A 14,361-nucleotide genomic window follows, 5' to 3' on the forward strand; every position below is an offset into this window, starting at 1 on the left:
CATAGCCACCACTAATAATGACACACTTCTCCTATAGATTTATGCGACTGTGAAGACCTCATCTGTAGAAGTCAGTAGGTTGCGTTTGGAGCCAAGAATTTACCCTGGAAATAAGTTCATCATCCGAAAAGCGCTTCCTCTTCAAAAAAGACTTCATGGTTGGAAAGAGGTGGAAGTCAGATAGTGCGGGGTCGGGAGAGTGAGTGGGATGAGGAAGCCGCAGGAGTATGCTTTCATCTGGGAAACATGCTCATTGTGAACTCGGGCGTTATCTTGAAGGAGGCGAGCTACTTTGGTCAGCATGCCCATGCCTCTCTACTTGGATGGCGTCTTGCAATTTCTACTGCAGAGAAGCATAATATATCCCATTAATTGTGGTGCTCTTTGCCAGAAAACCCATCATTACTAATCCACGCTGTTAGTATCACTTGCCTGCTGAGTGTGTGTGTGTGTGTGTGTGTGTGTGCAAGACGAGTTTCTACTGCTTCCGTCTGCCAAATTCATTAACAAGGCATTGGTCAAACCGGAGCTATAGTAAAATATACAAATAAATACATGCACGGTCTCTCTTCCTCCCTCTCTTTCTCGCACATACATATACACTCATACACGTTTCTTCCGCCAGTGGATCTTGTTTACTAAATACAGTCTGAGAAATTTTGTTACATTAAAACTCATCGAAAGGAGTTGAGGACAGACTCTTACCTACACTTACGAGACACAATTAATAATGATGTATCTGGAGGAAAGCTTGATTATGTTTGTATTCTTTTACTCGTAGTTCTCAAACCACGCACGAAGAACCGCAACATGCAATGGCATACGCTCGCTATTTTGACTGCTGAGAACTTTTCACTACTTTCACCTGCAACTGCAAATAGAAATAAATTCCAGACGAGATCCTTTCATTTACAGGAATGATCTTATGGCTAGGGTTTTCAATTTCAAACTGAGAAATTTAAACATTTGTATATTAAGTGTCAAACATTCAGATAGTTCTAGTCTTGGTTCCAGTATAATTTGAACGTAGAACGTAAAGAAATGTACCTAAATACCTCGTAAAACTTCTTTCCGTTAATTAACCGACTGTACCTACACTCAAAAAGTTGTGTATGGTAAGATATATATATTATAATAATAATTACCATTCTTTTTGTCTCAAGTGGTGGTGAAATATAGTTATATATAATGTGTTAATATGTCAAATGACAGGTTTTATTGCACTTATATTAACATGCGAGTTGGAAGCAATCAACTAAAGTGAATTTGTAAGATCCTTCATAGAATTATGAAAGATTTGCTTTAGGAAGAATGCTATAATGTTATTAGAAAATTCTTCACACTTTGAATTTATAGTAAACAGATAATGCAAAGAATACTCTTGATACAATATAGATTGCTTTGGCATTTCTCATACTGAAATAAGTGTAGAAAGAAAGATTCAGTTTAGAAACTGCACAAATATATTTTACTATCTCGACAAGCAGTTCTCTGAAAGATATTTGGGAAGAAACTTTCAAAACTAATGTTTACAGAATATGAAATACATAAACTTTGTATTAATGGCAAATTGCCAAAAAAATTTTTCAAGTAATTCAAAGTAAAATATTAATACAAATACACAGAATAAGAAAAATATTATTCAAATCTATGAAACTTTATTCATGTTATAAATTATATAATTTTGTCATAACAGGAAATTTTAGTTGTTAATTCATGTATTTTTCTTTACAAGCGCGGGGACAACTACAGCGCATCATTTTAAAATATATAAAATTATATGAAGTAAAGAACTGTTCATATGCTGTGATAAGAAACAGTCTTTTACACCAAAAGATTATTTTATCTAAATCAACGAAGACGATCCGTACAAAATCATAACAATATGTTGAATGAAATAGTATTCTTTTAATCTCTCAAAGAAAAGTATGTGTAATTCTCTCCAAAATTGGGAATGGCCTTCACTACCGTTAGCAATGGTCCAAATCTCAATATCAAAGCTGCTCAATAAAATGTTATAGATCCTTATTAATGACATCTGTGCAATTGTGAATTGCAGTAGATTATAAAACAATATTTGGATCTTTTCGGTTTGAACGGCAGTTTTATCATAATTTTTAAGTAACTAAAAAATGTTTAACTTCGTTTACTGGTAGAATGTGTTTATCAAACATCTTTTTCTCTTGGCTTTATTGAGAAAATTCTATAGTTTGTAAGATATTTGTTGTTTTTTTCTTCAATTTCTGCAATTTCAACCAATCAATTACGTCCATTGAGGTAAAAAAAAAAACATTCTGTGTGGTATGCATATGTCCCTCGTTTAAGAAACAGATTGGGTTTATTTACATTTGTGAAGAAAAAAAGATACCCTTCCCCCACCCCCAACCCTAACCCTAAAACAGATAGAAATGCAATAGATCGATACTAGGGTCATAATTATGGGTGACAATTTCATATGACACCGCTAGGAAAAACTGCCGTTCAAACCGAGAAGATCCCAATATTTGTTTTCTCAAATGCAATTAAGGTAGAAGGAACTCATATGTGAATTTCATGGAACTACATATCAACAAGAAATTTGTGGATTGTTTACTATAAAATCCTGATCTCTGGGATCCAGTCATGGAACTGTGTTGACGGAACCAACCCAGGGAAATAAAAATACATTATATTTAAGCAAAATAAAATCAGTGTTTAAAGCTGTTTAAAAAGGAAAACATGAACGTTTCGCATTGGTATTTGAATGCTGTTCCAACGAGTCTGCATATTAGAGCTGGATGGGTTATATGGTTAATAGTAGAAGAGCTTAGGGGGAGGTCTTCGAAGTTGAGCAAAATATCGACCATACATTAAAGGAAAGAAGGAGAGAAGTAAGCACCTGCAAGTAAGTCTTAGTTGTATGTGTGAGAGACGAAGGGAAGGGTTGACTGGTGTCTGTGTATGTATGATGTGTTTGTGTGTGTCTCTGTATGTGTAATGTATATATTGTGTGTGCGTGCGAATGTGCTTGCGTGTGCGTGCATGTGCGTGTGTGTGTATGTGTGTGCGTGTGCGTGCATGTGTGTGCGTGTGTGTGTATGTGTGTATGTACGAGGCTGGGCTGAAAAGTTCATATGCTGACTATAAAGGAGTGATGCTAGAGCTGTTAAATCTTGCATGCATTAATTTCAACTCATCTTATTAACAACTGCATTCTTTTTTCCCTACAAACTGACACCTGACTGTTCAAAAAGACTTTTAAAGTGACAGGTAGCAACAGTAGATATGACATCATTATCACTGTGATACTGCTTCCCAGTCAAGTATCGTTTCTTGTTGGGGACTAAATGATAATCAGATGGGGTCAAATCAGAAGAACAGGGACAGTGATCAAGCGGTTCAAAGACACAATCACGCACAATAGCCATCAAAACCAAGGACTTCTCTGCTGGAGTATTGTCCTGATAAAACAAGACCCTTTTCTTCAGTTTTCCTCAGCATTTGGTCATGACAGCCTTTGGTGACTGCCTCTGCAAGTGGGTGTAGTACTCTCCATTGATGGTGTGGCCCTTTTGAAAAATAGTCAATAAACGCAATGCTTGTTGCATCTCAAAAATCTGAGGTCATCACCTTCCATGAAGACGAAATGCGCCTTCTTTGGAGCAGGTGAGGAAGGGGTTTCCATTGCATAGTATGTCTGTCGCTCAAAGAAATGAACCCAACACTCATCCTGACCCTTTCTAGGGAACCAGCTGATCTCAAATAATGTCAAATTTTCACGTGATGTGATCAGCTTAGTGCGCTTTTTATAAGATGTCAGAAAACGTAGCATCCACCCAGAAGAAACCTTTGTTATGCCAAGTTCGTTGTGCAGAACATTCTCAACTCTATGACAGGATATGCTGATAACGCAGTCAATCATCTGTCATCCATCATCATGTGTGGATACGGTCAACATTTTTATTGGTGGCGGCAGTTGCAAGAGGTCCAAGCCTTGGGTCATCTCCAAGACTCTCCTTATCCTTCGTAAATTCAACTGCCCACTTTTGCACTGTTGATAAAGCTGACGCGTCATCCATCAGCGTTAACATCTATAGGGCTAAACTCTTTTTCTGTAGATACTTGACAAAACCACGATGACATATTGTGTCTATTTTCAAGAGAAGTTGCTACTAGTCACATATAAATATTCTTTGAACAGTCAGGTGTCAGTTTACCTGGAAAGAAATAATGTAGTTATTAATAAAAAGGGCTTAAAATTAATGCATGGAAAATTTCACCACTCTGATATTATTCTTTCATATTCAGCTTTGAAGGGCTTATTTAGTCGAGCAAATCGACTCGAGGATTTATTTATAAGCCTGGCACTTATTCTGTCGGTCTCTTTTTGCCGAACTGTTAAATTACGAGGGCGTAAACACACCAATACTGGTTGTCAAGCGGTGAAGGGAGAACAAACACAGACACAAAGACACGCACACACACATATACATATACATATATACATACAAACATACATACATACATACATACATACATACATACATGCATACATACATGTGAAGCGCCTCTTTCAATTTCCATCTACCAAATCCACTCACAAGGCTTTGATCGACCCGAGGCTATCGTAAAAGACACTTCCCCAAGGTGCTACGCAGTGAGAGAGAACCTGAAACATGTGGTTGGAAAGCAAGCTTCTTACGACACACACACACACAGTCACACACACACACACACACACACACACACCCACATACACACACACACACATACACACACATATGGTAATCTCAAAGAAATTATACACACTTTGATACCTGATAACTCAGTTGTCATTTCTTTTTAGATCTAACTCATGGGAAATAACCGAGCTTTGAAGAAAGGAAATTTGTGCCTAGCTACCACAGGAAGTTTGAAAACGCGGACAATGAGGAGGGGCTTTCGAACAGATCCACCTGCGCGACTTACCGTCATTCTAATTAGAAGTGAGCTTAAAGCGGATGGAACTGTTCAGAATGTCTACAAGAAACATTCCGGAAGACCGCGGATATCGACGAGCTCCACAAAGCAAGAAAGGCTACTGAAACCGTATATGCTGAAGTTCAGGAAAGCCTGTACCAGAAGCAAACCGTGAGATGGAAATTTCAAAATCAAGCGGCCATTGCAGTTTGAAGAGTTATCATTGAAAAGATTACAATCTGGCTCTCTTTTTGATATATCTGGGAAGCACTCCGTCGGTTACGACGATGAGGGTTCCGGTTGATCCGAATCAACGGAACAGCCTGCTCGTGAAATTAACGTGTAAGTGGCTGAGCACTCCACAGATACGTGCACCCTTAACGTAGTCCTCGGGGATATTCAGCGTGACACAGAGAGTGACAAGGCCGACCCCTTGAAATACAGGTACAACAGAAACAGGAAGTAAGAGTGAGAGAAAGTTGTGGTGAAAGAGTATAGCAGGGATCACCACCATCCCCTGTTGGAGCCTCGTGGAGCTTTTAGGTGTTTTCGCTCAATAAACACTCACAACGCCCGGTCTGGGAATCGAAACCGCGATCCTATGACCGCGAGTCCGCTGCCCTAACCACTGGGCCATTGCGCCTCCACTTTTGATATATCTATGCGCCATGCAGCTGAAGAGAAGAAATTATTAAAATTAGTCATTAATCATTTTGCACCAGTTTAGACATCACTTTTTGAAAATTGAAAATTATCAAATTAGACATTAGTGTGGGTAAAATTGAATTAGTATTCAACAGAGAAAAGATATTTTATTAGCAGCCTCAATTACAATCGGGTTAAAGCTAAGGAAAAATTTCTTGAAATAAAAGAGGATCTACCACCTGTCTATCCTTCAGACTCTCTCAACTTCAACAAAATCTATGCTGACCAATTTTTACTTCCAAAGATGATTCAACTATACAAATGGTGATACTTGCAATGTAATGGTTTCAAACAGGCGAAGTGAAAATAACGAGAAATAAATTACTAATTTTGCCCGCTTACAAATTTTCAACCCCACCCTGTATGTCTGTGTGTGTATGTGTGTGTGTGTGTGTGTGTGCATGTGTGCACTGCCAATTGGTAACATATTTACAGGGAAGGGGTATAATCGGTAATATCGATTCTAGTCTATCAATAGTATTTTATTCATCAAACCAGAGTAAAGTAAAGTAAACTTGGTGTTGGTAGCATTTCAACACACTTTTAAAATCCTGTCAAAAATAACCATTGGACATTGTGTTTCACTCGCTACCATTTTCCCCTTTCACTGTTATCCCATTAATCTACATTGTCTTACTCAATACAACGCTGAAAGAGATTTATATGCAAATCAACTAAAACTAAATCTAAGAAATATTAATGCTGTCTTCCGCTCAATGTTCTTCCAAAATTATTTTCTTTTGTTGGTAGCTACTACTTTTCACTTTCTCTGGCGGAGAGGTTTTTCAGTTTTAATTCCTTCTTTCTAATAAAGATTAGCATATTTTTTTAACAAATATGATTGCTGATGTCACAAGTAATTCTAATTAACTGCTAAACCATTTTATCAAAAAGCTATCAATTTAACTCGGTACATTTCCTTTTTTCCTCTTCGACTCAGTATTTTATCTTCTTCTTTCATAGACTTCTACATTAGCTTTCTCCCTCTCTCTCTCTCTCTCTCTATCTCTATCTCTCTCTCTCTCTCTCTCTCTCTCTCTCTCTCTCTTCTCTCTCTCTCTCCCTGTGTAACTATCTCTCTACATCTCTGCTTAATTATCTCGTATATTCTTTCCGGAGGGTTTTATCTTTTTTGATGGATATTCTATGGTTTCAAATTTTGCACAAACCCAGCAATTTTGTGGGCGGGAATAAGTCGATTACTTCGGCCCCAGGATTTATTTTATAGTCCCCGAAAGGGTAAAAAGTAAGTCGACAAAGACATTTTGCCCGGCCTGCTAACGACTCTGCCATTAAAAGCAACTTTTTAAGACATCTGTTTTAAAGTAGAAGCTAAATGCAAACGACGTTCCAAAGAGCCATCATAACCCTTTGAATTCCCAGACTTCTGAACACCTTTACTACCGACCAAATGACACGCCATTTCCCTTTAACTTGTTATTGTTACAACATATCAAACATTGCTATCTGATCGATAACTTCCAAGTATATTCAGGAGAACCGGGCATCTTATGAAGGGATGGCCATGCATAGCTTATGTAATATATGGTATAATTATAAACATGGCAAATTTTAGCCATTTCTCTGCAGGAGTGGCTGTGTGGTAAGTAGCTTGCTTACCAACCACATGGTTCTGGGTTCAGTCCCACTGCGTGGCACCTTGGGCAAGTGTCTTCTACTATAGCCTCGGGCCGACCAAAGCCTTGTGAGTAGATTAGGTAGACGGAAACTGAAAGAAGCCCGTCGTATATATGTATATATATATATATATATGTGTGTGTGTGTGTGTGTGTGTGTGTGTGTGTGTGTGTGTGTGCGTGTATGTTTGTGTGTCTGTGCTTGTCCCCCTAGCATTGCTTGACAACCGATGCTGGTGTGTTTATGTCCTCGTCACTTAGCGGTTCGGCAAAAGAGACCGATAGAATAAGTACTGGGCTTACAAAGAATAAGTCCCAGGGTCGAGTTTGCTCGATTAAAGGCGGTGCTCCAGCATGGCCGCAGTCAAATGACTGAAACAAGTAGAAGAGAAGAGAAGACTGAGAAAACCATAATCAATTTTTGAACCTTATTGGGTTCTCATACACACACACACACACATATATATATATATAGATATATGCATGTAAGTATTTATGCATTTTTACACATGCACAAGTCACATCGTGTCCCACATGTGTTATTTTTTTCATCTTTTATAATGGGTTGTTCATTGTATTCACAATATATGTATGTACGTATGTATGTATATATGCATACATATGTGGATATATATGTGTATATACTAAGACTATATATATGCAAGTATGTATGTATGTACAGTGAGGTTCCTTATCAGCACATCAGTACCATACCACCGTAAACCTTAGAGTAGCAGACGCCTCTAAACTTCGATCCTTGCTCATCACTTTATTTCCACATAAGTCAAATTGCAGTTAACATTCCAAACTTTAGACAAGCACTTTAGAATGAAAATTATGCTACCATCCCACCCAGCCAATGATAAGGTTTCACTTTCGTCTTCTATAACGTTGTCCTGTTGTGTTTGAGCAAAAACTTTTTAATTAAAGCCGTTCTTCTTTGCGTTGTCCTGACTTTTCTGCATAAACTATACTAAAAGAGTTTCAGAATTTTATTTATCAACTGTTATATATATTTGGGGAATTGCAGTGATTTACGGAGAAATTTTATGGGAAATTAAAAAGTATTTGAAAACTGTCTTTATTTTCTTTTTATTTCTATCTTGAAATAAAATTTTGATAAAGTGTGGCCCTTGATAATATATTTCTTTAAGGGAAAAACGTTGTTGAATTTTCATGTCAGTGATGGTAGTTGATGGATGTCCTGCTCCCTCTTTGTGCTTTAGGCTTGTGTTCCAGACATGCTATATCTGAAAAAAATAGACGGGATGGTCGAAGGTCATGCCTGGAACGTCCTTGCGTAAAGCCTGCTCGATCAAATGTAACTGAAGGTAAGCAACAACAATAAGAATAATTTCTACTGATATATATATAACACGAATGTCACAAAATGTTCTTTTATAATACTATTCTATAAATTAATTTCTACATACGAATTCTCTCTTCCGAAGAAGGCAATTATAAAAAATAATACAAACTCAAAACAATACAAAACATATAATGTTCTTATATAATATCTTCTTTTATAAGAACTTGATATAAAATTTGCTTAGCGAGTGAGGTGGGGTTGGTGAACACGAGTTTCTCAATTTCATTAACTTTCAGTAGAAACTACTATAGTCGTTGGCGTGTGAAGTAATTCCAATTTTGAATAGAAACTCACTCGCAGTTTTGTGTCATCGTCAACATTTCACACTCTATAGTGTCTAAAGCTGAAATAGAAAATATATATTTTATGATTTAAGCAGAAATACTTCTAGGAAAGGCTCTGCTTCATTCTCTCTACCATTTTCTCTCTCCCACCCCTTTATATACACACACACACACACACACACACACACACACACACACACACACACACACACACATATATATATATTAGAAGGTTTGGAGATGATGTACAGGTATTATATATTAGAAGAAATGAGGTACTCAGAAATCTGGATGGTTTTATATTTACAGATATTTATTAGTATGTTACATGTTTTTATAAATCATATATCATATATATAGCGCTTTCGTCAACTCTAGTGGATTTTTCAAACTGAACTTTTGCATTAATTTTGACTCTTTTTATAGTATTATTGAGTGTGTAGTGGTGGGAAGAGATAAAAGATAATACAAGAGGGTGAGGAATGGGGAGAAAGTGAGAGACCGTGTGTGCGTGTGTATGTGTGTGTGTGCATGTGTGTGTGTTTTTGTATCTGAAACTAGTGTTAAAGAAAAAGAAGGAAAGGAAGAAGAAGGAGAGAAAGAAGAAAAAATTGTTGATATCTTTGCAGCTGGTCAGTCTGTCAATAATAAGCGATTCTTGGCTTTTAGCAATGGCAAACCCAGTTGGTCACTCCAAGTGGGACAAAATCTCACTTTTCAAAAAATTGTCTGGATTTTTTCTTCTTTCTCTCCTTCTCCTTCCTTTCTTTCTTTTTCGTTAACACCCCTTTCAGTCTAAGCTTAGATCATTTGACTCCTTTGTAAGAAATCTAGCCAATGTGTACGACAACAAAGACAAAAATCGGAGAACATGATACACAATTACGAATACAGACAACAAGAAATAACAACAGGTGTCTTTCGATTGGGAACGAATCAAATTGAGAACGATTTTAAAGCTTCATTTAGAACTCGTTACTATAATACGATTTAGTAAGTCTGGTTAGTTATGCTTAAAATAATGTAGTGGTTCGCCAATCAGCAAATTTGTAAATTTGCACGTGAAATTCTATATGTTTAATAATGTTTTTACGCAAACCTTCTCCGCCTTTTTTCGTCACTGGTTGATTCAGTTTCACTTTATTAAAGACTGTCATATCGAATTTCTATCATTCTGCGAACAACTTTCGAAAAAGCGCCTTTCATTACTATGAAGGGAAAAACGTTTTTCGTTTCATAGTAATGAAAGGCGCTTTTTCGAAAGTTGTTCGCAGAATGATAGAAATTCGATATGGCAGTCTTTAATAAAGTGAAACCGAATCAACCAGTGACGAAAAAAGGCGGAGAAGGTTTGCGTAAAAACATTATTAAACATATAGAATTTCACGTGCAAATTTACAAATTTGCTGATTGGCGAACCACTACATTATTTTAAGCATAACTAACCAGACTTACTAAATCGTATTATAGCAACGAGTTCTAAATGAAGCTTTAAAATCGTTCTCAATTTGATTCGTTCCCAATCGAAAGACACCTGTTGTTATTTCTTGTTGTCTGTATTCGTAATTGTGTATCATGTTCTCCGATTTTTGTCTTTGTTGTCGTACACATTGGCTAGATTTCTTACAAAGGAGTCAAATGATCTAAGCTTAGACTGAAAGGGGTGTTAACGAAAAAGAAAGAAAGGAAGGAGAAGGAGAGAAAGAAGAAAAAATCCAGACAATTTTTTGAAAAGTGAGATTTTGTCCCACTTGGAGTGACCAACTGGGTTTGCCATTGCTAAAAGCCAAGAATCGCTTATTATTGACAGACTGACCAGCTGCAAAGATATCAACAATTTTTTCTTCTTTCTCTCCTTCTTCTTCCTTTCCTTCTTTTTCTTTAACACTAGTTTCAGATACAAAAACACACACACATGCACACACACACATACACACGCACACACGGTCTCTCACTTTCTCCCCATTCCTCACCCTCTTGTATTATCTTTTATCTCTTCCCACCACTACACACTCAATAATACTATAAAAAGAGTCAAAATTAATGCAAAAGTTCAGTTTGAAAAATCCACTAGAGTTGACGAAAGCGCTATATATATGATATATGATTTATAAAAACATGTAACATACTAATAAATATCTGTAAATATAAAACCATCCAGATTTCTGAGTACCTCATTTCTTCTAATATATAATACCTGTACATCATCTCCAAACCTTCTAATATATATATATGTGTGTGTGTGTGTGTGTGTGTGTGTGTGTGTGTGTGTGTGTGTGTGTGTGTGTGTATATAAAGGGGTGGGAGAGAGAAAATGGTAGAGAGAATGAAGCAGAGCCTTTCCTAGAAGTATTTCTGCTTAAATCATAAAATATATATTTTCTATTTCAGCTTTAGACACTATAGAGTGTGAAATGTTGACGATGACACAAAACTGCGAGTGAGTTTCTATTCAAAATTGGAATTACTTCACACGCCAACGACTATAGTAGTTTCTACTGAAAGTTAATGAAATTGAGAAACTCGTGTTCACCAACCCCACCTCACTCTCTAAGCAAATTTTATATCAAGTTCTTATAAAAGAAGATATTATATAAGAACATTATATGTTTTGTATTGTTTTGAGTTTGTATTATTTTTTATAATTGCCTTCTTCGGAAGAGAGAATTCGTATGTAGAAATTAATTTATAGAATAGTATTATAAAAGAACATTTTGTGACATTCGTGTTATATATATATCAGTAGAAATTATTCTTATTGTTGTTGCTTACCTTCAGTTACATTTGATCGAGCAGGCTTTACGCAAGGACGTTCCAGGCATGACCTTCGACCATCCCGTCTATTTTTTTCAGATATAGCATGTCTGGAACACAAGCCTAAAGCACAAAGAGGGAGCAGGACATCCATCAACTACCATCACTGACATGAAAATTCAACAAGTTCGAGTGATGTTTCTGGCGAATCGGCGAGTGGCCAACGATGAAGTGGCATGTTCTCTGAAAACTAGTCGATTAGAAATCATCCACGGCAAGCTTTGCTTCCGTAAAGTCTTTGCGAGATCGATAGTGGTGCCAAGACACCGCTTACCCGACCACTACAACGATGAAGGCGAAGCGTTTTAGAAGAGAGTAGTCACAGGAAATTAAATCTGGGTCCATCACTTCGAACCAGAATTCAAAAAACAGAGTATGGAGTGGAAACACCCGGAAACTCAAGCGAGAATTTAAATTCAATCACCAGAGTAGGCTACAGTGAAATGCTGAGCAACAAACTGAAACCATCAGTTTGCACCAAACGCCGAGGTCTATTGTTAAAACAACTTTTGTTGCAGGACAATGCATTCTCACATGCAGTCGCCCACACCGTTGAAACTACTGAAAAAACTGGGTTTCGAGTTGCTGAATTGCCCTGCATAAAGTCCGTCCAGATCTCGCTCCTTCCGCTTTCACCCTCTTTGGACAGCGCCCAAACATCCTTTACACGGTGGTCGATTTGCTACGGACGAAGAAGCACAGGACGCGTTGAATAAATGGATGCGCAACCTGCCGAAAAACCTTCTTCAATGGAATAAGCAAGCTTGTGGACCACTAAAAGAAATGTATCGAAAAGTAAGGAGAGTGAATCGAAAAACTGTGTAATTGTTGAACTACTGCTTTTTTGTTTTACTTTTTTTTATTAAATTGCATAAGGAAGAGTGCGTTTAATTTTTTACCTACTCATGTTTATGTAATATCCTAAAGTTACGGTGTATGTCTTATAGTGACTTTTTTCTATTCTGCCTAGTGTATTCCCATCAGAGGACTCGGTTTTCGAAGAGGTTCCTACCGATGTGTTTGCAAAGATTCTTTCTACTTTCCCAATGTTACAGCGGAACATAGATATTTCTTCGGTACAGATGTAGAACACGAATACGAAAAGGCAAAGAGAGTAAGTATATCACTTACAATTTCTTATATATTATTATAATCCTACTATTATATACCATATACATTATATATAATATAGAAGTGTATGTGTGTATGTGTGTGTGTATGTGTGCGTGTGTGTGTGTGTGTGTGTGTGTGTGTGTGTGTGTGTGTGTGTGTGGTGTGTGTGTGTGTGTGTGAATTATAGCTAAGCGGTATATGATAGTATTATCTTATAACAATATCTTGTATACGTCTTAATTCACAACCTCGCCCTTTTGTTGAATTTATCGGACTTATTTGCCAATGAAATCCGTTAACTTATTGTGTTATCAAGTAAATAATGTTTTTCTTTCTTCATCAACTAGAGTTGCTATAAATTCTGCAGATCACATTCTTAAAGCTTAAATTAGCTTCCAAAACAGCTGGCAGTTGAAATATATTTCTGCTCTACTTCAAGAAATATTCTATCACATGGTCAATCTTGGTTTTATTTCCCAATACTACAAGATAACAAAACACGAATTAATTAAACATTAATTGGTGCATTGATTTAATATGAATTTTATTGATGTAAATACTGGGCAATCTTTACGAAGGGCAAAGCCAAGTAATGTTGATAGGATATGAAATAACGAATCTTGGGCCAACAGAACGTACACTTTAATAACTCTGATACAATACTTTTTAATTGAATGTGTTTTTAATTAAATAAACACTGATCAATTCATATTTCATTGTATAACCCAGTCTTTTATAAAAGAGAGAATTATTGTAGATTCGAAGACACCAATATTAGAAACAGAACTTTCTCATACCAACATAATCATATCTTAATTAACTTGTGTGGGATAAACATAATAAAACGTGTTTACGGCTTATTAAATAACTTCACACATATAAAAGCTTAACATTTTCGTAATGTGGCCACATAGCTTTTCACTAGTTCGCTTCGATACTACAGATGCACCGCTTTATCGTCAAATTAATTAATTTGAAAATAAATCATTATTCCAATCGACTTATCTTCATTAAAGGAGACGTTACTCTAGTACTGAATTAGATTGTCTGTTCGTTTGTTCCTTCTCGTCTACTAATATTTATACGAGATAGAATTTTAAATTCATTATTGACATACATTATAATGATATTTACATCCCAGATCAGAGATGATAGAATTTTCACAGACAAGTTCATATAGCGATTTGGTATACAATGGTATAAAACACAAACTTGAGGGTTTTCTTAGCTTCTTTTAAAATTGAATGAAAAAGATTGTTCATGCGAAGTGGTTTCTTGGCAGTATCTACTATGCGTAACCAGTAAAAGAATAAGATTTAGAAAATATTTAGAAAATATTAAGCTACTGGCATAAATTTCAAAGAAGAACTCTGAAAAAAAACATCAATCTTTCAAGAGAAAATCAAAAATTTATTGCGTGGTCACAGAGATTCGAGTTGACTATGTAATGATTGGGCATTTGTCTGAGGCAATTGTAACGTGAGATAGTACAACCTGAATT

General features: G+C 36.4%; 1 protein-coding gene across 7 annotated transcripts in view; it reads left to right on the forward strand.

Moving 5' to 3' along the window:
- The window catches only part of LOC115216514 (probable G-protein coupled receptor CG31760), an 895,090-nt gene that overhangs the window by 733,797 nt on the left and 146,932 nt on the right, over window positions 1-14,361 (forward strand). For all 7 annotated transcript variants that reach the window (XM_036506718.1, XM_036506717.1, XM_036506716.1 and 4 more), the window contains one exon: window positions 12,718-12,861. In XM_036506718.1, coding sequence (XP_036362611.1) covers window positions 12,718-12,861 — 144 coding nt within the window. The remainder of the gene's footprint in view (window positions 1-12,717; window positions 12,862-14,361) is intronic.

This window comes from Octopus sinensis, linkage group LG10 (genome assembly GCF_006345805.1).
Source record: "Octopus sinensis linkage group LG10, ASM634580v1, whole genome shotgun sequence".
Taxonomy (NCBI): Eukaryota; Metazoa; Mollusca; class Cephalopoda; order Octopoda; family Octopodidae; genus Octopus; species Octopus sinensis.